The sequence below is a fragment of the Lampetra planeri genome, chromosome 16, assembly GCF_965212315.1.
Source record: "Lampetra planeri chromosome 16, kcLamPlan1.2.h2, whole genome shotgun sequence".
Taxonomy (NCBI): domain Eukaryota; kingdom Metazoa; phylum Chordata; class Hyperoartia; order Petromyzontiformes; family Petromyzontidae; genus Lampetra; species Lampetra planeri.
Genome location: NC_136122.1, coordinates 4,070,734 through 4,097,273, shown reverse-complemented (window position 1 = coordinate 4,097,273; position 26,540 = coordinate 4,070,734). Strand labels below are relative to the sequence as shown.

The 26,540-nt window shown below is 47.4% G+C and overlaps 1 protein-coding gene and 1 long non-coding RNA gene across 2 annotated transcripts in view; one reads left to right on the top strand and one right to left on the bottom strand.

Moving 5' to 3' along the window:
- The first annotated feature begins 411 nt into the window (after nt 1-411).
- The window catches only part of LOC144722936 (DENN domain-containing protein 5B-like), an 82,495-nt gene continuing 56,366 nt past the window's right edge, over nt 412-26,540 (top strand). Inside the window, 2 exon segments of the mRNA XM_078601361.1 lie at nt 412-578; nt 5,539-5,650. Of these exon segments, the coding sequence (XP_078457487.1) occupies nt 5,563-5,650 (88 nt within the window). The 5' untranslated portion in view covers nt 412-578; nt 5,539-5,562.
- Nucleotides 17,212-24,190, bottom strand: LOC144722937 (uncharacterized). The gene is made up of 2 exons (XR_013586116.1): nt 19,983-24,190; nt 17,212-19,148 (listed from the first exon to the last, which is right to left on the bottom strand). It is a non-coding gene; the product is annotated as an uncharacterized LOC144722937 (long non-coding RNA).

Genomic DNA, 26,540 nt, shown 5'->3' with positions numbered 1-26,540 from the left:
ACGTCTGATGGTCATATCGATTCTCTCTGGCGCAGCTTTAACGGAATCGATTTGCGAGCTTGCCACCGTGCAGAACTCACCCGCGCGCTGTGCTGCCGGGGGGGGGGGGATATCGATTCCGTCGAGTAAACAAACCGATTCCTACAATTCTACTTTGCGCTCTTTGCACCGTGGAATCGAATATGAAATAATCGATTACATTCCGAGACAATCGATTCTAATTGTAACCCGCTCCTTGCCCCCGCAAATGAGCAGTCGAGCCCCGGGGGGGGGGGGTTTGGCAGGGGTCGGACGGGGGGGGGAGGAATCGATCGCAGGAATCGAAAGTGCGATTATTGTGTGAGTGTAATAATTAAATAATGAATGCGATGATTGTTTATTTATTTCTTCCTCCCCACTCCCTCCTCCCACCATCCCCCTCCCTCCGCTCTCCCAATCGCCGCGATTCGCGAGCGAGATCGCTGCTCGAGGCAGGAGGAGGATGAAGAGGAGGAGGAGATGATGATGGTGATGATGATGGAGATGATGGTGATGGAGGTGGTGGTGGTGGTGCCGGGTTGAGAAGAACACAGCAAGAGGTGAATGAGGAATCCGCACCACGCTTTGTCTTCCCCCCCCTCTCTCTCTCTCTGTATTTGCACGTGTACAGACCAACTGTGCACATGCGCATCTGTGTGACTGCATGTGTTCGCTTGGGTATGTCCCATGTGCTTGGTAGATGTACATGGGTAGAGATGTATGCGCATGCCCGCGTAGATATACGTGTGTACACATGTGTGTACACGTGTGTGTATGTGTGCACGTACATGTGTGTATGCACGTGTGTAACGGTACAGATGTGTGTATGTAATTGAATGTGTGTACGTGTGTATATTGTATACTCAGCCTGAAATGAGTACCTGGTGCGATGTGTAAACATCGCCACTGGGGAGACAAAGGCGGTCGGGCGTGGTGCTGGCCACCCACCCCCTCGTGTACCGTTCCGGCCTTCATAGGTGCTCGCTAACAGCACTTGCCCCTACAGTCTGTTAAGGCTATATGGGGGATCTTTGATCTTTGATATTGTATACTGTATGCACATGTGTGTAGATGTTTGTATATGTGTGTAGATGTATGTACACGTGTATAGATGTAATGTATATGTGTGTAGATGTGTGTGCGTGTGTATTAACACATTACTCTGCAGTATAAATGTAATGTGGGTGTACATTCGTGGGGAGCGGTGGTGCAGTGGTTGGCGCACTGCGCTTCGAATCCAGATCTTCCCGGCTAACGTCAGTGGCAAAGTCTTGAACCGGCCCCCCGGGGACCTCCTCCACTCTAGGTCTACTCGGCCTTAAATGAAGAGTGATGGCCAGTACTGGCGAGACAAAGGCGGCTGGGCCTGGTGCTGCCCGGACCACGTGACGGCCTTAATAGGTGCTCGCTGACAGCACTTGCCCCCAATAGCCCGAGTAGGCTACACAGGGGACCTTTGTCTTTGTGTGTACGCGTGTGTGTGTATGCGTGTGTATAGACGATTGTGTTACTATACGCGGGGTATATTATGCGTACGGTGCCAAAGAAGTTCAACATACAGGACATTCATTTGTGTATAATTGTACATGCATGTATATGTACGTTTAAATTGTGTGCATGTAGGCATGTGTGTATGTATATTAGGTTTGAGGGGTATGTGTGTGTGTGTCCTGCATGTGTGTCATGTGTGTGTGTCCTGAATGTGTGTGTGTCCTGAATGTGTTTGTGTGTGTGTGTCCTGTGTGTGTGTGTCCTGAATGTGTGTGTGTGTGTGCCCTGAATGTGTGTGTGTGTGCCCTGAATGTGTGTGTGTGTCCTGAATGTGTGTGTGTGTCCTGAATGTGTGTGTGTGTCCTGAATGTGTGTGTGTGTCCTGAATGTGTGTGTGTCCTGAATGTTGTATGTGTGTGTCCTGAATGTTGTATGTGTGTGTCCTGAATGTTGTATGTGTGTGTCCTGTGTGTGTGTGTGTGTGTCCTGAATGTGTGTGTGTCCTGAATGTGTTTGTGTGTGTGTGTCCTGTGTGTGTGTGTGTGTCCTGAATGTGTGTGTGTGCCCTGAATGCGTGTGTGTGTCCTGAATGTGTGTGTGTGTCCTGAATGTTGTATGTGTGTGTCCTGAATGTTGTATGTGTGTGTCCTGAATGTGTGTGTGTGTCCTGAATGTTGTATGTGTGTGTCCTGAATGTTGTATGTGTGTGTCCTGAATGTTGTATGTGTGTGTCCTGTGTGTGTGTGTGTCCTGAATGTGTGTGTGTCCTGAATGTGTTTGTGTGTGTGTGTCCTGTGTGTGTGTGTGTGTCCTGAATGTGTGTGTGTGTGTCCTGAATGTGTGTGTGTGCCCTGAATGTGTGTGTGTGTGCCCTGAATGTGTGTGTGTGTCCTGAATGTGTGTGTGTGTCCTGAATGTGTGTGTGTGTCCTGAATGTGTGTGTGTGTCCTGAATGTGTGTGTGTGTCCTGAATGTTGTATGTGTGTGTCCTGAATGTTGTATGTGTGTGTCCTGAATGTTGTATGTGTGTGTCCTGAATGTTGTATGTGTGTGTCCTGTGTGTGTGTGTGTCCTGAATGTGTGTGTGTCCTGAATGTGTTTGTGTGTGTGTGTCCTGTGTGTGTGTGTGTGTCCTGAATGTGTGTGTGTCCTGAATGTGTGTGTGTGTGTCCTGAATGTGTGTGTGTGTCCTGAATGTGTGTGTGTGTGTCCTGAATGTGTGTGTGTGTGTGTCCTGAATATGTGTGTGTGTGTCCTGAATGTGTGTGTGTGCTGAATGTGGGGAGCGGTTAGCGCGCTGCGCTACGAACCCGGTAACCCTCGTTCGATTCCCGCTCACGGCCAAACCACCAGTGACAATTATCTGAATGGGTCTTGGACCTCCCCTAGGTCGACTCAGCCTCAAATGAATATCTGGTGCGGTGTGTAGTAAGCATTCCCACTGGGGTGACAAAGGCGGCCGGGCGTGGTGTGCCATGCCGGCCTTCATCAGCGCTACGCACTAACATCACTTGCCCCAACAGTCTGTTAAGGCTACCGGGGGGAGATCTTTGTCATGGTCATGTTTGCATCACGTGTGTGTGTTGGTGTTTAAGGCGACGTATTTCCGACGTTCAGATGAAATCGCTCCCCCGTCATACGACAAATTTAACATCCAAATTCGCACCCTATGCACGAAATTTTGCGATCGTTCCGAATTTGTTGGGAGTTTCATTTAGGATTGTTCCGAAAATATGACGTCAGATGGTATGCAGTCGGCACCTCCCTCGCCTTCAACGCAAGGAGTTGACATGGGTTCGATCCCGGACCCTGACGATGCCCGTTGTTGTTGGATATTTGGAGTCCGCGTGATCTCTTTCTCTCTCCCACGTGATTTCATTCTCTTTCCCACGTGGAGGTCGCGTGGAATTTCAGCCGGGTTCCTCGCTGCTTGGCGACCCCTCCGCATTATTTCGAATCGACACCACGTGTCGATTATTTGGCTGCTCCTAGAAATTCCCACGTGGTGACGAGGACGACAAAAGCCACTTCGATGAGCTATCACGTGGAGGCCAGGTTGCCTCTGAAGAAAAAAAGCTAATAGCTCGGTGGGCTTTGCCTTGTCTTTGTGCTGTTTGTACCGTGTTGATGCACAGCCTTTGCCATTCGGAATTTAACCATGTAAAGTTATTTATTGGATTGTTCACGGTTTTCTTGATTTGTTGCTGTAACCGGGTCCGATACCTGTCAACTCGTACAGCTTACCCCGTATTCTTGTACAGGGAAATTTAGTTTTTAGGTCCTTACGGTGTACAGCCGTTTCAATACGGGGCAAATTAAATTGATTGTTTGTCTTTCTCTCTTGTGATGGGACTTTACAGGATGAACGTTGAGATTTATAAGGGCACGGAGTGACCGATAAGTGTCTGAATTGGTCTATAATAAGGTAGACACTGATAAGGGGTTGACAAATATGTAGTATAGTGTAGTGTATAGGATGAACGTTGAGATTTATAAGGGCACCACGGGGTGACCAATAACGTTTGAATTGGTCTGTAATAAGGTATAGAACTGATAAAAGGTTGATAGGTATGAGGTTCCCCATGAAAAATGGGCTTTGATTGCCCAATGGGGGTTTACCCATGCCAAAATAAAACGTACAGCTAATAAACTTACCATATCTTAGTAAAAAAAAATTGTACGTGATTTGTATCATACCCGGCCCAATCGTGGTGTGTCACGTGGCGTCGCAGGTGACTTCACTTCTGTAAGCACAGAGCCGCGCTTAAATTATTGCAGAAAAAATTTAGTAACAAAAATGTGTCCTCGTAAATCCAAAATCCTCAAAGTTAACATTCCGAAACTCTTCACGAATGTGTTGCAAGTAGCCATATATGAATGGGATAATCTATGTCCTTACATATACCTTTTGCCTGCATTTCGTTAGTAAGGTACGCATCAATCATATGGGTGTTCCACGCAGCATGTACATAATGTGCTACACAATGTGTCCCCCGTGAAGTAAACGGGTGTTGCGTGGTTTATTCACAATGCACTCCCTACGCAAGGTGGGTGTGCTGGTTACGACGATGCATATAGTAACGATGGCGGTTATGATGGTCACGGTGACAAGTGTTGATATCGTTGTGATGATTATGGTCATTAATATTTGAAGATGATGATGACTGTGAAGATGTCGTACTTGAAAATTTGGTGGCACTGATGACGAGGGTTATGATGATGGTGATGATAATAGAGCGATGATGAGGTCTTGTTAACACCACAGGTATCATGGGAGAGAGCGGTGGCTTGGGGAAGATATTATCGAGCAGTGGATTGACCATGGCTGATGATGATTATTATAATAAAGACAACAATGATATAGTTTTGTAGGACAATTAAGATGATAATGTGGCTAATGCTCTGAAGGTGGTGATGATGACCTTGATGGTGATCTAGTTTCAAAGGTTAGAGTGGGCATGATGATGATAGACCTATGATTAAAAAGATGGTTTTATTATCATTAAAATATTTCACCTTCTGTAGCATTCGAGACGATGGAACATCTCATTGACACAATGCAAAGCAGACGCACGTCATGACATGGACTGGAAATAAACATTTGAAATCTATAACTTGTACGGTACGCATTTGTACGACGAATATCACACAACGGGAAAATGCATAAATGATGCACAAATACGCACTGTGATTAAATGTTATTGACTAACGCGAATTTGTTGCTGTAATTAGATGTTGCACACTGCTGGATCATGTCGAATGTATCCCAGCCGTAACAGTTGCAGACATTGTGTGCAAGTGTGCGTTTCACTTGTATGTATGTATGTATGCCAACCGCGCTCATCAGAGGTTAGCACGGTCGGCTACGTAAGCGAGCTGAGACTGGTGGCGCATTTAACTCTGTCCGGGCGGTCGTTCCAATGCCCAGCTCTCTTGCAACGCGCACAGCGCTGCGTTGTGTGCGTGGTGTGTGTTGTCTCTATTGTAGTAACACGTAACTGTGTCTGTGTCGTGTGTGCTCTGACCCAGTCCTCCGCTGCAGTGGCTCCCGTGATGAGCGGAATGGGAGGCCGTCTGCTCGATTACCTCGTGGTGTGCGGCCTCGACACCAACACGGGGCTGGAGCCCGACGACCTCTCCGGTATGAGACGCTGCCGTCAGGGTCGCGGTGCCGCTGGCACTGATGGTGGTGGTGATTCGGTGATGACATCACCTTCACTCTTTTTCGATTTAAAGCTTTCGTGACTGCAGGGATTCATCTTCTTGGTTCTTTCGGTAAAGTCACGTAGAATGGAAATAATAAAATAATGAAAATGAAACATAATAAAATAATATCATATATTTTTATGTTGTCTTTTTATTATTTTATTATTTCCCTTCTACGTGACTTTACCGAAAGAACCAAGAACACATTCACTCTGTTTAAGACTGAAACAAGAATACTTCTTCACTGTCCCCGGCAAATCGCCTGATGAAGCTGGTTGTTGTAATCACCAGCGAAACGTCACAGTTGGCACGTCTTGTTTGCGTGAACAAACCTTACTAGTTGGCTGTGTCAGGTGGTGGCGGGTTAACGACACATTTATATTTACACGATCTAACCCAACAAACCCTTGATTATGGAGTTGGTGATGATGGAGGTGTCGATGCTGGTGATTGGGTGGTGGAGTGGTGGCGCAGTGGTTTGCGCACTGCGCTATGAACCCGGCGACACGACTTCGACTTTCGCTCACGACCGTTAACAGTGGCGAATATTTGGACCGGTGCTGAGCCTCACCTTGTCCGACGCAGCCTTAAATGACTACCTGGTGTGGTGTGTAATCATGAGTGGGCCTTACCTGGTGAAATAAAAAAAATATCTGGAGACTCTGCCTCGGATCAGAGCCACGTATCTACAACATCTTGCCGTGTGCACTCTATAGCCCAGTGACCTGGACACTGCTTGTGTCTGACATCAAGCGTCTGAAGGCTTTCCATATGCGCTGCCAACTGCGCAGCCTTGGGATCAGGTGGTGTGACTCGATCACAAATTTCACCGTGACATCCCGCGCTGATGTCCCCAACATCTCCGTGTTGGTACTCTGACCACGCCGCGATATCGCGGGTCGTCATCTCGCTCGATGATGCCGACAGTTTCTATCCAGGCGGCCTGGCTAGGGGTGATGGATCATTACACCTGGAGGAACATTCAAAAGGGCCCATTGATTGCTCAGCGATTATTACTTCAACTACTACTATGGTTATCTGTATAGTCTATGGAGGTTTTATACCAGCGCACGCCTGTTTCATTCTTTGTGGTAAAGAGGTCGTCACGGACTATGTATGTATGTATGTTTAACTTCTTTTGCACTAGAGGTTCGAGGGAAGGACAACAAAATAAACACAAAAAACAATTCTAAAGAAATGCGTTTTCAAACTAGATTTTAAAGTGCATTGCTCCAGTGGCTTCCTAATATTGGAAGACAGAGCGTTCCAGACGTCCAGAATGTCAGCAATGATGCCACCGCGCCTCACCGTCACTGGCTTCCTTCTGCCACATCCCGCAACCGTCGCACGGTCGACACGTGACCTCCAGGGTCCCCTCTGCCAGTATCCCACCATCTGGCATGAAGCCTTTGACCCCCGCACACTCATCCCACCCACCGTAACCCCCTCCCCCCGCGTCTACAATGCCTTCCCGCCGCATCCGACTCGGCATCATTCACAAGTTGCTTTGTTCTGTCCTGCCACCACATTCCCAGCATCCTCCATATTCACGGTTGGCTACGTACGGTGCGAAAGAAGTTCAACATACGTACATTCACCGGTGCCTGTAGGCTGGAGACGTTGTTTCTCGTTGCTTTGTCAGAGTCAATTGTTTGACCCATACAGTGAAACATTCACGTTTCCTGCCTCGCACACCCAATCTCTTCCCACCCGAAGTCGATCTCTGTTCTTTTTATAGAGTGGTGTATATGGCCATTCAATGGACAGAATTATACTGGCAACTAATACGCACGTACGTATGTTGAACTTCCTTCGCACGGTACGTAGCCAGCCGTGCTAATCAGAGGTGCGGAGATGGAGAACAATATGCGGGACAAATTAGTGTTTTAACACGGCACAGAAGGCCGAGGAAATAATTCTGCGCAATGCATATCTGCGAATGGTTTAACCTCATCTGATTTGAAACGCGAGGCTATCGACACTGTGCATTCGGCCGTGCAACGGTCAGGAGTGTGGCTTTTTGAGTTGAGTCACTGCGCAAGGTACGTGGGCATGCAGAGCCCTGAAATTTACATTCAGTTTCGATAACAGATGCCGCATTGCGGTTTTGATCGCTAAAAATATGCCATTGGCAATAATAAATTACTACAACAACAACAAAATTACAGTTGCATCAATAATACAGGAACTATAATACCCCTAAAAAAAACCCAACACTTGGTCAACAACACTTTGACCTTAAAATAAAAATATATAATAGTCGACGTTTGGGGCATTGGCCGTTCTTCGCAGTACAGTCAGTCCTCGTTTAACGCCGTTCATGCTTTAAATGAAAAAACGCGTCAAGCGAAAGTTTGGCGAGATACGATGTACGCACACCACACAGTGAGATCGCGGGACAAATAACTGAGGGTACGCCGCCGCGTTACCGTATCACTCCGCGTGCCTAATAACTGCACCGCTCAGCCGTGCAGCTCAAGTAGTTCGTCATCAACTGCTAAGAAACTGTGTTATTGTAACGGTGCGCGTTCCGCGTTGTGCAAAGTGTTTACTCATGGAAGGAACAGCCTTAAAGCGAAAATGCGTTGTGTGAACACGCGTTAAGCGAGGACTTGCCCTACATAGATTCGTAGCACGCAGATCACCTATGTGCTCTCTATGTATGTACGTTTAACTTCTTTCGCACCGTACGTAGCCACGAAGAAGGGCTATTGCCCGAAATATCACGTGTTATTTATTTTTCATTTAAGCCCACGCACAAGGGGTTATTGACGAATGCGTAGATTTTTTTGCGTTAGCTGTGCTTGTGCACCACTGTGAACGCAGCAACATCAGCATCATCTTCTTGGTTCATCATCAATATCATCAAATAATTTGTGTTAAGAGAAGCCAAAGGTGGCAGTTGCGTCCTAAAATGGGTTGCGTTCAGCTTGACTGGCCTGTCCTCAGCCAGTGGAATCAATTCCACGCACGACAGGGGCCGGTCTATCCACAGGATGACCACTGTGGCCGCTCGAACCCTCGGCTGGTGTTTCGCTGTTAGAATGGTGGCTTGGGCACGACGTTCGAGACACCGAACAAAGATGGTCACCGCATCGCGCGACTTCAGGAGCGCTTCTGCGTACCGCCTGGAACGCTCTTCCTTCCGATATTAGGAAGCCGCTGGAGTTGTGCGTTTTTAAATAATCTAGATTGGAAACTCATTTATTCGGAACTGCTTTTTGTGTTTAGTTTGTTGTCCTTCCCCTGCACCTCCAAACAGGAGCTACTTATGTTGCGAAAGAAGTTCAGCAAACATACAAACATTCACAGCTGGATTCACTTTATACATCATAGAATCATGTTTTGGACTATCAATAGATGACTACCTGGCTTCGGAAATTCAAAATGGCCATGTCACCGCGAAGCTGCTAAGAATTCTGAATTGATTTCAGACGATTATCTGCAATTGAACGAGACTTTAATGCCCAGCGAGACCACGCACGACGAACATCCTCAGCACGTCGCTTGTTTCCGTCTACGCCACCGTTTCAGGAATGAAAGCTTCTCCTAGAAATTGGCAGATGATTGGCGCGCGGTGAATTACTCCACACGGAGCCTGAAAGAGCAGCGTTCACGTTGATTAAAGGAGCTCTGTTGAAGGGCTGCCAGGCTTAGTTCAGTTGTGTCATATGTTTACTTGGAAACTGTAACTCACACCAGCTCGGTTTGTAAAAATGAGAGAGTGCTCTCGTCAAAATATCGTCCTTGGTTGGCACTGGCTTTAAGAGAGCGCTTAACTCTGACATCGGAAGATTGATCTGTTCAAATCAGCCCATCACCCTCCGGGGCATGGCGGGGGGGGGGGTATGTAAAATTAGTACCGCTTTGTGTGAGGTCAACATTGTTTGTCGAGTTGAGAAGCTGGGCCATATAAATGTAGCATTTCCAACACTGATTCAGGGAGGAGTGACAACACGTGGTTATTTTGGTACGAAAAGAATCGTCGTCAAGAATACACGACGCAGAAACAAACTGCGGGGGCTGAGAAATCTCACTTGGCGGAGTCGGTGCCAGCTTGGGTTTTTGTCGTGCAACAAGTTACACTTTGACTGCCCTCATCAGCACACTTCCAGTTTCTACACTATGGGAACCTCATTTGCCAGTAAAAATATGATAATTGGTTGTTTTACCCTTCTATCTGGCAACAAAACTGACACCTTTTTACAAGGAGTCATGTTTGCATAGGCAAGGAGTCATGTTTGCATAGACCGCAATACCTGCAGTCATAATACAAACAAAAGACAACTTCAAGGACAGTACACATTATCAGAGTTATGTCTTTTGTTTGTATTATGACTGCAGGTATTGCGGTCTATGCAAACATGACTCCTTGTAAAAAGGTGTCAGTTTTGTTGCCAGATAGAAGGGTAAAAAAAAAACCAATTATCACACTTTCAGTTGCCGAGCGAATACATTATGAGGTCGCACTCATTAGACACTTAAGTGTTGGCCATAAATGAACCACAATACCTTGCTGATCTCGTCAAGGAACCTAAACCATCACGCGGCACTCCGGTCATCCTCACAGCAGCGGCTTTTGGCTCGTCATCGAACAAAGATGGACGGTCACCGCATCGCGCGCTTTCAGATGTGCTTCTGCGGCCGTCTGGAAAGCTCTTGCTGCTGGTATTAGGAAGGTACTGGAGCTAAGCACCTTTAAATGTAGATTGAAAACTAATTTCTTAAAAGATTTTTGTCTTTAGTTTGTTGTCCTTCCCCCGCACCTCCGATTAGCACAATTGGCTACGTACAGTGCAAAAGAAGTTCAACGTACATACTGCACCGACACGCATCACCAAAACCCAAGGCTGTGTACGTTTTCTCTTCATCGAATGGGTTGTGAGCGTGTGTTTTTGTTTGTTGAATTCAATCGTTCTATTGCACGTAGGCTCTCGCGATGAATATTCTTGATTAAACTTTTTTTTTTCAGGGAGTGGATCGTGCCGGTATGACGTCAGTTTTGTAACTGTAGACCTCCACCACCCAACAGGGCCAATGAAATCACTTTTTGCACGTGGATAAATATGCTAAATTTATTTGGTTTTCCATCATTCCAGAGGAATGATGGAAAAGCAAGCTTAATTTTCAGTTTAACACGCAGGCTTTCATGACCAATATTTTACATGAGAAAGATTTTTTGAGTTCAATCGCGTAAATATAAATGAAATTGTAAATGTAAGTTATATTTACTCTCCAACACACAAGCTGTGTGCTGAACTAGTAACTAGTTGGCGCGTTTTGTTTTACTTGACAAACCTTACTAATTGTCTGTGTCACGTGGTGGTGGGTTTAACGACTCGTTTATATTTACGCAATCTAACCCCCCAAAAAAAGTTTATTAACCTTAATTTTGATGATTCTGTCCAAATGTTCACTAAAAAATACGATTGTTTTTGCTTTTCAACGTTCCTCCTCCAGTTTTGCTAAAAACACAAATCATTCGTCATATTTGCCCATGAGGTGGCAACTAGATTTGATTGGCTCTGTTGACTCGTGGAGGGTTATAGTTAAAACAAAAGTAAAATACACCTACACAATGATCAAACCCAAAATAAACTAATTCAAAATCCCATGCACATAGGCCACCTTAATCAACATCCTATACTTCAAGATACCTTTTTAAAGTCTGCACACCCTCGACATAATGGGGGATGGCTTTACCAGCTCTGTTATTCAGAGCTATAGTAGCGCTCGCACGCACGCAGCCAGCCCTTGACGCGGGCGCTATTGTTGGGTTCGCTTTCCGGGGCACGCGCTCCGAGAGAATGCCGGGGCGATAACGCGTCGCTCTGGATGTATTTTGCGCGTGATAACGCCGCACGCGGACGCACATTCCCGCGTGCGTGAGACACTTTCACCCCCCCTCCTGCCCCGCCATGCAACGTGCGGCCGCGGCTCCACGCGTAGCTCCGCTTCTGCACAGTGCTTTTAATATCTAAAATTTACTATTTTATTCATCTGGTACGAATGCATGTATGTTGAACTTTTTTCGCATCGTACGCAGCCAAACGTTCTCATCGGAGGTGCGATAAAGCCCACTCGTAAAGCCAAACTGAGCTATTAGCTCTGTTTCAGAGGCGACCTGGCCACACATGATAGCTGATCGAAGTGGCTTATATCATCACCACACGTGGGAATAATTTATAGTAGCAGCCAAATAATAGAAACGCATGTTTATGAATGTGGAGGGCAAAACCGGAGGATCCATAGAAAAATCCACGCGACCACGGGGCAAGAGAATACACGCAAACTCCAAACAAACAACAGGCATCGTCAGGGTCAGGATCGAACCCACGAGATCCTGCGTGGCAGGCGAGGAAGATCACGTCTTGCCACCGTGACACCCCACACACGTCGTGCGTGTGTCACACACGCTAAAGGCCTCCTGCCAATGATGAGCATCCCCATCAGCTGCTGGAAATGTGTGCAGGGCTATGACAGGAATGTTAGGTCATGTCTCCTAAAGCGAACGATGTTGGAGAAGGGGAATGTATGAAAGGTCACGTGATTAGCTGCCCAATCGTAGCCACTGATGATCCCATGCTGCTTACAAATTTCTCAACGTGTCATGAGATATTTGATATCGCGCCGCAGTGGCGAGATGTTAACTACTTCATCTGGTACGCAGGAGGTTGTGGGTTTGGTCACGACCCTGACGCCTGTATATTTGGAGTTTGCATGTTCTCTCCGTGATTACGTGGAGTTTTCTCCGGGTACTCTGGTTTTCCCCTCCACAATTTATCATAAGCCACTTCTTTGAGCTATCATTTGTGGCAAGGTCGTTTCTGAAAAAAGCTACATCGCTCAGTGGGCCTTACCTGGTAAAATATAAATTTAGTTTAGATATTTGGAGTGTATTGGCTGATGTTGATAAGATTTGCAATCATTTGAGATTTATTTTAAATTTGGGGAATGATTTACAAAATAATTTAAATGGTGAACTGATCTTATTGCCACCTCGAGGTTAATACGATCACATGGGCAGGCAGTGTGTGTGTGTGTAGACCACACGACAAGCCCGACAATCGCAGTCGAGTGCTGTTATTTCCAAGGTCAAATCGACCTGTCATCTTAATTTATACTTGTTATAAAATTGATGAAAGTTACTTTACTTTTAATATTCCAAATACCGGAATTATCTTACACTAATTCCTCTGGTAATCGCCGATTGAAATCCAATTGCTCTTCCAAAAGTAGTCGTCCCGACGCTGAAATGGCGTCGCGTGTTCAGGACGCCTTGTGTGGAATTCAGCGCAACGTAGCACGAGCTCCTCTGAAGTGCACGCGGTGTATTTGCGCTGCAGCTAGATCGAGCAAGCACACTTTAAAAAGTTATAGTGACACGGCAAAGCCTGTGCTATTCATATGAGCCGATAACAAGGCGAAGGTCGGCACGTGATTCAACCCCGCGGGTTGTCGCGGTGGGTGCCGTACGACTTAATTCTAGATTTGAAGCTTTCGTGACTGCAAGGATTCATACTCTTAGTTTTTGTGTAAAGTCACGTAGGTAAAAAATGAAATTAAAATTAATAAAAAATAAAATAATAATAAATCACGACGTTTCGGAGGCAACACAAGTGTCCGTCATCAGGTGGGACTGTCACAGACAGATTTGCTGTATTAAGCTGTATTAAGCAGAAAATCTGGCTGTGACAGTTCCACCTGATGACGAAGACTTGTGTTGCCTCCGAAACGTCGTGATTTTCTATTATTGTTTTATTTTTATTAATTTTAATTTCATTTTTTACCTACGTGAGTTTACCGAAAAAACTAAGAGTATGCTGTACGACTCTCCGCCGCTTCTTTGGGGTTGTTCCGTCCGTCGATCGACACACCGCCTCCCAGCACGAGCGCTGAAACGTCGGACGCATTGGAGAGCTTGTTACACAATTGGTAACGTCTGCAGTCTGAACAAGTGAAGAGAGAGGGGGGGTGGGTTTGGTGAATCGCCCGGCGATGGAGCCATAGTGTTCTCCTTACGCCGCGTTCCCGTGACGATTATTAATTGGGCCGTGGGTTGCTGGGCCCTTCCTGGCACAGGCCGGCTCGGCTCGTGTCCGGCCCCAACGTTTCACGGCCACCGCCGCCACCCGGCTCGATGGCCTCCTCCCCCCTCTTCTGCCCCCTCGTTACTTCCGTGGCGAGCGATAATAATTGCTCTGAATATTTTAACGGGGGTTTAACGTCCGCTCGGATTATGTTACGCCATCCCGATGCTAAGATCGATAATTTTCGTAACTTTACGCGGAGGTTTTTTTTTTTTACAAAAACGCGACCCTCAAGTTGACCTCGGCACGGGATGAGTCACTTTTCAGCGTTGACCCCCCCCACTCCCGCAACGTTGCCGAGGGCTGTCCGGGTAGCGTGCCGCTCGAACATCTCCAAAAGCGAGCACGGTGGGACGCGCGACCCGGGGGTTGGTGGCGACGCGGTGTAAGCCTGCTGTGGGAATTTACGCCGAATCCTAGACAGCCCAGTGCGCCATAAACCGACTCGGCTCGTTTCATAGCAGCCGTGGGGGAAACGAAGCAGATGAATCGCTCGCCTGCAGCACAGTGATGTGTTTTGGCGCCCATTGGGAGTCAGGAGCGTGGCAAGCAGGTTCTCCGTACTGAAGTGTTATCCCCGTAGGTGCACGTGTTTTACCCCGACACTCGCGATTTCCTCCCAACACGTAACAATACGAAGAGAAGGAAATGGCCAAACACCCCAGACACTCCTCCGTGAGGCTTTCACAAGGAAGCAAATAAGTTGGATGACTGTGGTACGTTTACAATATTTACCAAAATGACACCTCCAAGTAGCTTCGCTTGAGAGCCCCTGTGCTCATCGCGGATCAAATCCCGTGAGGTCAACACGGAGTAGGCTTTCGCCACCAATAATATTATCTGTCGTATTGATGAAGTTTCATCACGCGGCCTAACCCAAAAAAAACCTTTGTAATAGACGAAACCCGTAACTACAGTTTTGTGGTTGGTTTTTATTCGGACAGAAGTCAGAGGTAATAGAGTCTCCTGGCTCAAAGAGGCATTGCGGGGGCACTTATATCTCTCGGTTACCCTGAGCAAGATGTATAAATTCCACATTCTCATGGCAGTGGGGGGGGCAGTCTGCACACAGGACGACTTCCAATCTGTGCCGGAGCGATGATGGGCTTGAGTCGACCCCTTGCCAGCGAATTTAACTCGCGCGCTCTGCGCGAGCCGAATTTGCTCCTCCAACTGCACCGCTCGGCGACCTTTATAGCAAGAGGCCGGCAACGCAGCGATTCGCTCTCGGTCACGTGACTCTGTGACAACCTCGCCTTAGCTACGATGGAAATGCCTTCACACGTACAATTGCCTTGTGTAGAAATACAATGGTTTTTTTTGTATAATTGAGACGCTGCACGCAGGCTGTTTTTGCCCGTGGCATGGTGTGGAGCCATCGCCTCTGCGTGCTCTGGTTCAAGCCCTGGTCTGGGTGCCTTTCAGGAGGCTGGCACCATTGTCAAAGCAGTGAACCTTCAGCTCTGTGAGGTCTCGGGTTCAGACAAGGCATTGTGGCCATTCAGGGTTAAATCGATAGTCCTTGTGTGTCGTAAGGTTGAAGCCTCCCGCTGAGTTTGACGACTTGTAGCGCCAGCGATCGTGCGCACAAATTCGGCCGCCACGCCGACCAGCCTAGGCCATTTACAACTTGCCTCTGTAATATATTCTACATGCCTGTAGTCCAGCACTGTTGAGGCAGCGAGGCTTGGTGGATCACACAAATGCTGTAACACTTCCTTGCCGTGGGCGGGTAGGGGGTGCCATAACTCGCCTCGCTAGGAGAAGGTGGCACAGCAAAATGTGAACTCCATCTGTTCCTTCTGTATGGGATAGAGTGTTGCCCCCTCGCATATGTGCGTTCTCTCCAGGTACTCCGGTCTCCTCCCACGTGTATAAACACTCAGTAATTGGCCAATAACACCTTTATATATAGAGGATCGCAGAACTTGGGGGAGAATTTGGTGCCGCCTGGCTGCTTTTCCACGTTGTCTATGGTCCCTCGCCGCGTCTTTGAGTCATTCCAGTGAATACAGTGCAGCATGCTACAAATTGAAAGTGATTACCATTAGGTTGTATATATTACCATGTAAAAGACATTCACTTGCCAAGTAACGCACTCAAATAATTACAATCGAACCCCCACACACTCGCACAAATGCACAGTCACACTGATATTGCGGGGACTCTTCTACTTACGAACGAGTTAGGTTCGAGAAGTCTGTTCATAACTCAGTTTTTTCGTAAGTCCAACTTTACTCCTGTCGATTCCAAACGTGTCGTACGGCGTGTACACTAGACACGGGGAATGGCTTTAAAAGTTGTATAATCTGTAGATGTAGATGCCACTGGTTCGTCTCGTTCTGTAAGTGTAGATTATAATTCCCTTTAGTGCTTGTGTTTCCTCTCTAGTCGCGCTTTGGCTTTTGGGGCGTAGATGTTTGAGCATGTATGTTGAACTTCTTTCGCACCGCACGTAGCCAACCGCGCTAATCGAAGGTTTATACAGAAGAATCAGAATTCTAAATATGCTCTTGTTTGGTTTAGATGTCATCTGGCAAGTCTCGGCTCAAATGCGCAAGCCACGAATAAATTCAAATGTTTGGTTTTAAAACTCGAAATGACAAGGTCATCGTGACCAATCTTATTGGTGCCACCACACCTCGCCATTGCTTCCTTCTCTCTTACAGCTCTCACAGCTGTTGCATAGTTAACGCTAGAACTCGTACCACCATCGTTATGCGCGAGGTCTTCCCCTTGTTACATGGTTTACACTGCTGATCTCCATCCGCACACGTGTCCCACCCATCACGCCCCCTCCTCTTCCTCATCACATTATTATATCTACACTGCCTTGCTGGCACGTTCCATTCTGAACTTTCCAGGTGGCTTAATTAAAATCCATCCTAATCCGCGATCTGCACAATAACAAATGCGTTCTCTCCTCGTTGAGTTTTCACCTCTCTCTCTTCTCCCAGGGTGGGGCTTTTGCGGTTGATTAAAAACCATGATTGCAGTGATGTTATTCAAGCGCCCATGGTCGAGCGAAAGCGGCGCATGCTGATCGTGGTCACCTGGTCTCCTGTCCTCAATTCACCGCATTATCGTCTTCTCTCTCTCTTTTTTTTCTTTTGTTAACCTGCCCTAGATATTAGGAAAACATTGAGCGTTTATCGATATGAAAACTGATTCCGGTCGTGTTTATTTTAAATTTTTGCGTGTGTGGGAGACTCAATAAGACGTTACGTGAGAGTGTTTAAATACTAAGGGCGTAGCGGCAGGCCTTGCGCCGTTGCATTAGTAGTTGACCAGGTCAGCCACACCGCTGCTGATGAGACTCGGTGAAGCCAAAACCAGTCCGGGGATTTGTCTCATTCAAACACGCGCCGCTGTTGCTGTGATGCATTGATTCCAAATGCCCATTGGGTAATAGCTACGGTGGCATTTAATAATAAAAATATATATAAGCCAACCACTCCTCCTCTTCTTTACTTGGGCAGTGCGGTTAGGTGAGTCCGCCTCTTGAGAAATCGACGAACAATCCACAATTGCGATGAGAGAAGCTGAAATCCACCACAAACGCTCCGTTGTTGTTGTTTTTTGGGGGAGCCAAGCGCTGTACTGTATTTTCTGACAATGCTCTCCGGTCTTCCTGGAACCACACCGGAAGCACCTTTTGCTTGCGGAACGTCGGGAGACGCGGTCAACTGTGCCGGCGAATCGTCGTGTCTTCCGTCTGCTTCTGCTCGGAGGGAAAAAACAGCCACTGGCTTAACACATTGTTGGGCTGTGTTCAACACAGTCAATTGACTATTTTTTACTATTCTTTGGTTCTTTCGGTAAAGTCACGTAGAAAGAAAATCAATTAAATAGAATACGACGTTTCGATTGCAACACAAGCAGTAGTCATCAGGTAGAACTAAATTTGAGAGAGAGACAAAACACAGACACACAGACAGACACACAAGCAGAGACAACACAGAGACACAGAAGAGAGACACACAACATAGACACACGGAGACATACCTCTGAGATGTTGATTCTAAATCCACCCCACCTCTGTGTGTCTTATGTTGTGTGTCTCTGTGTTGTCTCTGCTTGTGTGTCTGTCTGTGTGTCTCCGTGTCTGTGTTTTGTCTCTCTCTCAAATTTAGTTCTACCTGATGACGACTGCTTGTGTTGCAATCGAAACGTCGTATTTTATTTAATGTTATTTCTTTCTACGTGACTTTACCGAAAGAACCAAAGAGTAATTCCTGCAGTCACGAAAGCTTCAAATTAAGTAATTTTTACTATTTTATTTACCAGGCAAGGCCCACTGAGCTACGCAGTTATTTTTCAGAAGCCACCTGGCTATCACAAATGATAGCTCAACAAAGTGGCTTGTCACGTGGACATTTAGAGCAGCCAAATGCTCTTAAATGCACGTTCATTCTAAATGTGGAGGGGAATAAACCGGACAACCCGGAGAAAAATCCACGCGACCACAGGGTCGGGTTCGAACCCACCACCACCTGCATACCAGGCGAGGTAGTTAACATCCCGCCACCGTGGCGCCCAAGTGTCCACTATTTCACCATTTGAGAGCCCCATTGGTATCCCACACACTGTGTAAGGGGATGCTCAGTTCCGTAGGAACGGTCCCACTGGCAGCGTGGTGGGCGGGAGCTCGCCTCGGCGGCTTGAAAGGTCGCGGAGTTCAAACCCCCTCATGACGGAGGGTCAGTGGGGGCCTGTCATCCATCCAGGAGGGATAAGATACGTAACCACTTTTTTGGGAAAGTCCCCCAATGGTTTTACTGCTGAGGAAATATCTCCCACCGTGGGATTGTGGACCTTCCAATACTGTGTTCATGGCGCTCGAGTGGAGATGAACACCGCCCAGCAATCGTTTGGGCGCAGAGACACTTTGGGCTGAACTCGGCAGCAGCTTGACGCGAGCGTGCGATGATGAGCATTAGCGGTGGCGCTGGCCGCAGTGCATCAGCTTGAGCCAACTGAGGCGCTGGCTGGAACCCAGGCGCCGCGCAGCGCCAGCTCAGCGCTCCGACGTGGCTGTTTGACGTCGCAGTCGACTGAGTTCACGGCCACGTTTCCCCTCGACTTTGGCATTCAGGCAAACTCGAGTGGTGAAATGTTAACTCCCTCGCCTGGTATGCAGGAGGTGTGGGTTTGATCCCGACCTTGACGCATGTACTTTTGGAGTTTTCATGTTCTCCCCATGGTGGCGTTGATGTAGAATCAACATCTCGCATTTAGAGGATTTGTCTGCTATAAATGCCCACGTGATAGGGCACTTTGTTGAGCTATCATTTGTGGTCAGGTCGCTTATGAAAAAGAGCTGTGCAGCTCAGTGAGCCTTACCTGGTAAAATAAAGAATTTGTTTAGTTTACACTATTATCATCATTATTGTCAGAAACACAGCTGGTTCCTGCTTGTTTAATGTTCAGAGGGAACTGAATGTGGCGTCGGTTGAGGAGGTGGATCGGGACGGATGCACGGCGCGCAGCGTGCATCCGTCGATCCTCGAGTCGTCGGCATCCCAGCGCATACGAGCTGGTGGTGGACACTCCATATTCTCATGGCAGGCGCCAGTCTGTCCACAAAACAAACACGCTCGACTTCCCCCACATAGTGGTGCTTATTTTATGGGCCCGCAGAGGTAAAAATAACACTACACTCACAATTTTAGATAATAATCTAAATGAAATAGAAAGCTGATGATGATAATTTGAATGACGACTCTCGAAATTCCAATAACACGAAGGACTATGATAAAAGCGAACAATAATAACAATTGCAGAGTAATCCAATCAGACAACAGAATAGTTTTTGTTTAATATTACGTTACAGGAAAAGCCCGCAAGTACAAACACATGAGTTTTAAGACGTGATTTTAAAAAGTGACACAGACTCGGAGTCCCTAATGGTCCAAGGAAGGCGGTTCCACAATCGCGGATGATTATGACAGTGATGATGTTGATGATGACGACAGTGATGATGTTGACGATGATGGTGATGACGTTGATGACGGTGACAGTGATGATGGTGATGATGATGGTGATGATGATGATGGTGGTGGTGATGATGAAGGTGGTGATGATGAAGGTGGTGATGATGACGGTGACGACGATGACGATGATGACAGTGATGATGATGACGGTGATGATGATGATGGGCCGTGTCGCCACGCATACCAGGATTTGAACTTTCACGACCTCGCGATGGCGAGTCGAACTCACGACCTCGTGACAGTGGATGCCAGCGGGCCTCTCCCGATTGGTCGTCTCAAATCCCCATGCCGTTGCCGGATTTATTTATTTATTTATGTTGCAATCCGCGCGTTCTTGTGACATTTCCCCCACACGCGCTAGGCAGAGACCACCACGATGCATCGCCATCGCCGGGATGGGGGGGGGGATAAAACGAAACAAAACCCCAAAAAACTATTTGTACGACTGTACTGGCAATTGTGTGCAGGCGCAAATAACAAAACAAACAACATTCCTCAACGCACGCCTCAATAACACTGCAGCAGAGCGAGAGGGGGGGGGACTGCTATAAGAGGTGACGTTTTGGGCAATGGGGGGCACTTGGTTCGTCGCGAATTCTTTGGGTGCAAGCGCATTGGCAGTGCTACGCGCAAGCACAGCGGCGAACAGAAAACCATCAACACATTCATCAAGAGCACACAGCCATGTACAATACACAATAGGTGACCTTTAGCGCAATTCCCCCCTTTTTATATAACGAACGTCACCTATTAAATAAAAATAATGATGGCAGCTTTTACTGTGTATACTTATTAGATACCTCTTCACAGCGGGATGTAGCTCTGAGTTTTTGAAACAATTCTCGTTATCGTTGTTCATGGTTCATCCGGCTCGTGCCGTGACCCCCCGCCCACCCCCCCACACGCCGCGTTGTTTTTCGCGGCCAGTGGAGTCATCGCTGGAAAAGCAAACTTCCCCATCGTGCAGCAGAAGCAGAATTTTTATTGAGGCTGCTGGAGGAATCCGATGAGCTATAAAGCTCTTTTTCACAGACGTCCATTAGGGGGCACATTAGAACGGTACCACAGCAAACAATACAAACACACCATAGGAGTCCACAGTATAGGAGAGGTAAACAATACGTTTAAAATATATATACAGATAAAACTAAACTCGTATGTATCTTGCCAGGTGAAGCCCACTAAGCTATCACCTTATTTTTTCAGAAGCGACTTGGCCACAAGTCGTAGCTGAACAAAAGTGTCTTATAATGTGGAAATTCACAGCAGCAAAATTATCTGAATACTCTGAATGCATGTTTCAGCAACAGCAGGGTCACTGTTGCGGGTCACCAACTCTCCGCGTCTGTTCAGAGGGCTGTGGACACCTGAAGCAGCACTCTGTCCGAGCCGGTGCTCCGGGGTCCAATTCTTCGCGACGATCTTTCCGTCAAATCTCGGGTTGCTCAGCTCCCCCGATCTTCACTCCGGCTGGAACTTGCATTGGGGAAACTGCTAAAAGTGTTGTAGGCACAGACTGCAAAGGTGGCCAGGAGATAGCAGTGTGGCAAAAAAAAAAGATTCTTGAATCTAACTGTGCCAGGAGCTCTGAATGTTGTCCTCCTTGATTTAATATTCATGGCTTTCCTTTGGGTTTTCAGGTTTCTTACCACGTGCCAAACACTCGGTGGGATGTCTGGCCACACAGAACCTCCTGAAAAAGTACATCGAGCCTCACTGACGCTTTACTGGATACATAAAGGACATACGTATTATTGTTATTATTATTTTGGGAAATGCAAGGTGACTGGGTGGCATGTATGTTTGTTCAAATTCTTTTGTGCCGTACGTAGCCGACCGTGCTAAATGGAGGTGCGGGACTACGACTATGGCAGAGCTCCTTGAAACCTTGGGCTTTCATCTGTACAGCCACTCAATATTAACCCAGGTTCTCCAGCATAGCGGGTTGGTGGTCTCATGCACTGTCACCAATGGCTGCACACACGCACACAAAAAAAATCCACAACGTTAAATTCCATTGGGAACTTGTATAGCTATGCGATGAACACTCTTTGCAGGGCATGTGCAGATGTGTGCTAGCTCATGTAGATTAGGGCCACTAACAAGTGCCATGGTGGTGAGATGTTAACTACCTCGCCTGGTATGCAGGAGGTCGTGGCTTTAATCCTGACCCTGACGCCTGCTGTATATTTGGAGTTTGCGTGTCTCTCTTTCCCCGTGGTCGTGTGGATTTTTATACAGGTCCTCCAGTTTTTCCCTCCACATTTAAAATAAACGTGCATTTAGAGTGTTTGGCTGCTATACATTTCCACGCGATAAGCCACTTCGTTGAGCTATCATTTGTGATAGCCAGGTCACTTCTGAAAAACATCTATATAGCTCAGTGGGCATTACCTGGCAAAATAAAAAAAATTCTAATTTCAATAGTTGTAAAGTAACCTTGGTAGTTCCGTGATGTCACCTTGCGATGGGCCATCCCTTCACATGACGTGGCGATGCACACCTCGGCCGAGAGGGATCCACACGGAAATCGGCTCCGTCGTGTGACGCGTACCGGCAGCGCGATCGCAATGCTCGGTAATCGCACCTCCGATTAACACGGTTGGTTCCGCGCGGTGCGACAGAATGTCAGAGTGCAATAATCGAGAGAGAGAAAAAAAACTTTGAGATATTTTCGTGAAAAGCAACATCACGTCGTGTCCAGGAATGGCCCCTGCTGGAAATTGAGGTCACACAATCAGCAGCAAGGTCACTTCATTCGGTGGTCTCTGTGGCAGTGTTCTTCACGAATCTTCAGTAGGGGGCCCCTTTGGCCAATAAGACATCATCAGTGTGTGAGGGCCGCCACACATTTGAGACCATTGGGGTTTGACAGCACTATGGGGGTGCATTCACACGTTGTGTGTCGTCAGGGGCTGCACGCCAGGAGCCGCACTAAAGGCTACCAGGGGCCGCCAGTCGCCTGCGAACGTTGCAATGAAAAACACTGATCTGTGTCTACGGCAGGGTAATGCACCTTCGATAAAACGCTGATCGGACTCTAAAAATGTGCTGCGTCTCAAACGCGTACCTTTAATTCGCTCGTTTTGCGTACGGTTCATCGGGGTTTTAATCTGATGCATCAAAATGCCCAATAACCATCCACTGCTTGAACGCACAGATCTTGGCGCCGCTGGCTGGGGTGGCTGTGGCACAGGTCAAAGCATTAGCCAAATAAGCTGCAACGGCAAACCCCATATTTCTTCTAAGTGACAATCTGAGAGATTGTTCCCGTCGCACGCATTGCGCTGGGTAATTACATTAGAGTGTTCTCATCGCTCCTAGCCACCCACTCACCCACCCACTCACCCCTGCTCTGCCGGATGCCTTGTGGAGTCCATGCAGCCTCGCTCTGTCATTCCCTGTCCCTCGGTGGGATGTGCCGCTATGTTTAGCTCGGTCCCATGCGGGAGACGTGGGTGGGGGGTGAGGGGGGAGGCTGTGCTTCGAAGGTTACGTCATTGTTTTTGCAGGCTCTGTGCATTCTGTTCATTTGAGAGTCGTTCCCGGCATTTCCGTTCGATCCACCAGCCACCCCCTCCCCACCCTTCTGAATAGAAAACAAAATAAACCCGTTGGCTCTCTAACGTGTTTTCAGGTTGTTTGACCTGACGTCCGACGTTTCACTCCGCGTGCTGGGAGCTTAATTAGAAAAAAAACCCTACTTGGTAGTCGAAGGAAAAAAAAATTTCTTCCGTTTAATATGATTCGTATTTCGCGAGCATGCCGTGTGTGTGTGTGGACTGGCCGTGAGGTGTGGGAAGTGGTGGCGCAGCGATTAGTGAACTGCGCTTCAACCCACTGACCTGAGTTCGATTTCCGCTCACGGCCGATAACAGCGGCGAATGTTCGAACGGTCCTGGGCCTTCTCTAGGTCGACTCGGTGACGAATGAAAAACCTGGTTCATTGTGTAAACATCAGCATTGAGGTGACTAAGGCGGCCAGGCGTGGTGCTGACAACCCACCTCGTCGTTTTCCGTGCCGAGCTTCATCGGTGCTCGCTTAACAGCACTTGTCCCAACAGTCTGACAGCGCAACTTTTTTATTGATAGTGCGGTGATTTGCGTGCTGCGCTACGATACCAGCAATCCGAGCTCGATTCTCGGCCTCGATGCACATTATCTCCTGCCCCCATACCAAGGTCAACTCGGCTTTAAATGAGTATCTGCGATGACGTGCTCACATGAGCAGTGGGGATATGAATGCGGTCGAGCATGGTATTGGCCACTCACGCATGTGGTGCACTGGTATTAATCTATGCTCACTAACAGCACTTGCTCTATGCTCTCTACAGCTGCATGGGGAATGCAGCATTTGGCTTTGTGCGTCTCGTCGCTGGCACACTGCACTATGACCCGGATGACCCTGGTTAAATTCATGGCCATGATGCAGAGGACAAAAACCTTGCGTGCTAAACTCGCCAATGGCAATTGGCATCTGAAATCTCGCCTGGGCCTGCACGAGGTAAAGTCAATCACCTAAAATGAGAGAGACAAAGGTGGAGAGCAGTGCATCATTTCTGGCTGTACTACCGCTTGTGTTTTGTGGTGGCCTCAATAGACTCTTGCTAATGATGCTCGTCCTTGCAAAATCTGTAATGATGGTATGGATAGATTGTAAACGGTACTGCGCACGTTACATCAATGTGCAATATTATCGAACATACAGAAATCCTTGTCCATCGTGTAGTTCATTATACCCTTCTGCGAGGTGTATAATTATGTATTCGTGTGCTCAGACGCATCCATGAGCCAACGTGTACCGTCTCGCGTGTGTAGGTAGCGTAGGGAATTGCGCACGTTTCGTGTGTGCTATGCGAAGCGCTGTGTGTGCGGTGGCTTCCGTTCTGTGGTACGATCCCTGTGGTACCTGGGTTCAGTTCCCATTCTGTTGCCAACTTCATCCCAGTTGAGCTTACAGTGAAGTTTCTGCAAAATGTTTGGCCTTGGGGCGAGGGAAAACAAATATTTCCCTCTCTCAAATGTTGACTTCCCCACCAGATCATATCATCGAACAGATTTCGCCATCTGACCTTGCTTATTTGTCCTTGATGAACTCGTGGTTTTGAGACAACATATTTGCGGTAATATCAATATGGCGGTTCGCTGAACTGTATTGAAAAGTTATCCGGGACCAAGCTAGCGCGACCATGAGATGAGAAACAGATGTCCGCGGTTATATTTTTTCACTTGGGGGAAAAAAAAATTTGCATCGGGGTTTTTTTCATTGGTTCGCTGCTGCTGCGTGCAAACGACACCAGCGATTCGTTATTTGACGATGCTTATTTTGCCATAAATAAAATAAAGGCTACATTTGTTTTGAAATTGCGTGACCTTGCGACCCCAAAAAAAAATAATCAGTCCTTTTTTGGAGTGTGTTTGGAGGAGTCCACGGTCCGTTATTTTAACTCTAAACACATTTGGAACAAAATGCAATGAGTTGTTTGTTTGAGGTTTATTTGAACTCTCTTTCCATGCCTTGACATTGCGTGAAAATTGGTGAAGGTAAAGCCAGTTTGAAACGTAAGCTTGCGCGACCAATATTATCCATAATAGAGGTGTTTTGGGGTTTAAGACCAAAATAGGAGGATTTCTCCACAATTCTGGCCATCGCCTGATGATACTCGTAATTACCGGCGGAACGTCACGGTACTCGACTTGTAAATGTTGTGGGTTTACTCTCCAACACACCGGTATGCTGACCTAGTAACGAATTGGCACGTTCTGTTTACGTCACAAACCTTATTAGTTGTCTGTGCCGGCGACGCACTTATATTCACGCTTGCTTCCATGCACCACTGCTGGAGGAAGGGCCTCCACGAGAGGGAGCCTTAGAGAGCCTCCTCTAATGAGAGGTTATTCGGCCTACTCTTCCACGCCGGCCAGGCATCTTGGAGGAGGTTAAGAATACCCACACTTTACCCCACCACACGCTGCCGGGCCGATAGACTAATCGCAGCGTATCCATTGTTACTCCTGCGTGGGCAGAAGTGTGGAGGATATTTAAGAACATGCGCCATGTTTGCCACCGCCGCTGCGCTGGGAAGAACGAACCAGAAACCTCCGGCTTGAAATTTGCAGGGTGTGAACTTTTATTTATATATTTATAATAATAGAACAACAAAACTTTTACACATCCGGTTGTAAAACTATTTTCTGCGTCCTCTTCTCGCGGGCACGATCTCCTTTGCTCTGGGCTGCTGGGGGGCCGCGCTAGGTTTGATGGGGGGGCTCAGACCCGTTGGGGGGCCTCGAGCCGTTGTAGTTTTGGGGGGGGGAGTGGGGGGCTCCTTATTGTAAATTCAATTCCCTCCCCCTTCTGTTTTTTCACCACCACCAACACCCGAATGCAAACGCTCCATTTGTCGTTCACCTTGATCATCGTTTAAATTCTAGCTTTTCAATGTGATGCATGGACCGTACATCTGAATCACAAAGTTAATTTAAAAGTTCATTATTTTAAATTTTGGCACGTGCAGTGACTGCTAATCATGCTGCACGTGGTGATGCTGTGGAGTAACAAAGACCCAACAGCAGGAGGATCCTTGGGTTTGATCTTCCACGAAGCTCATGGTCCACCCTAAACCGCATCCACTTCACAAACCATGGCAGATGTGGATATTTGATGCTCAAATGGAAAATTAAAATCGCTCCATTGTGCGATTGTGTTCATCCAGAACAGGCCGTACAACGTATAACGACA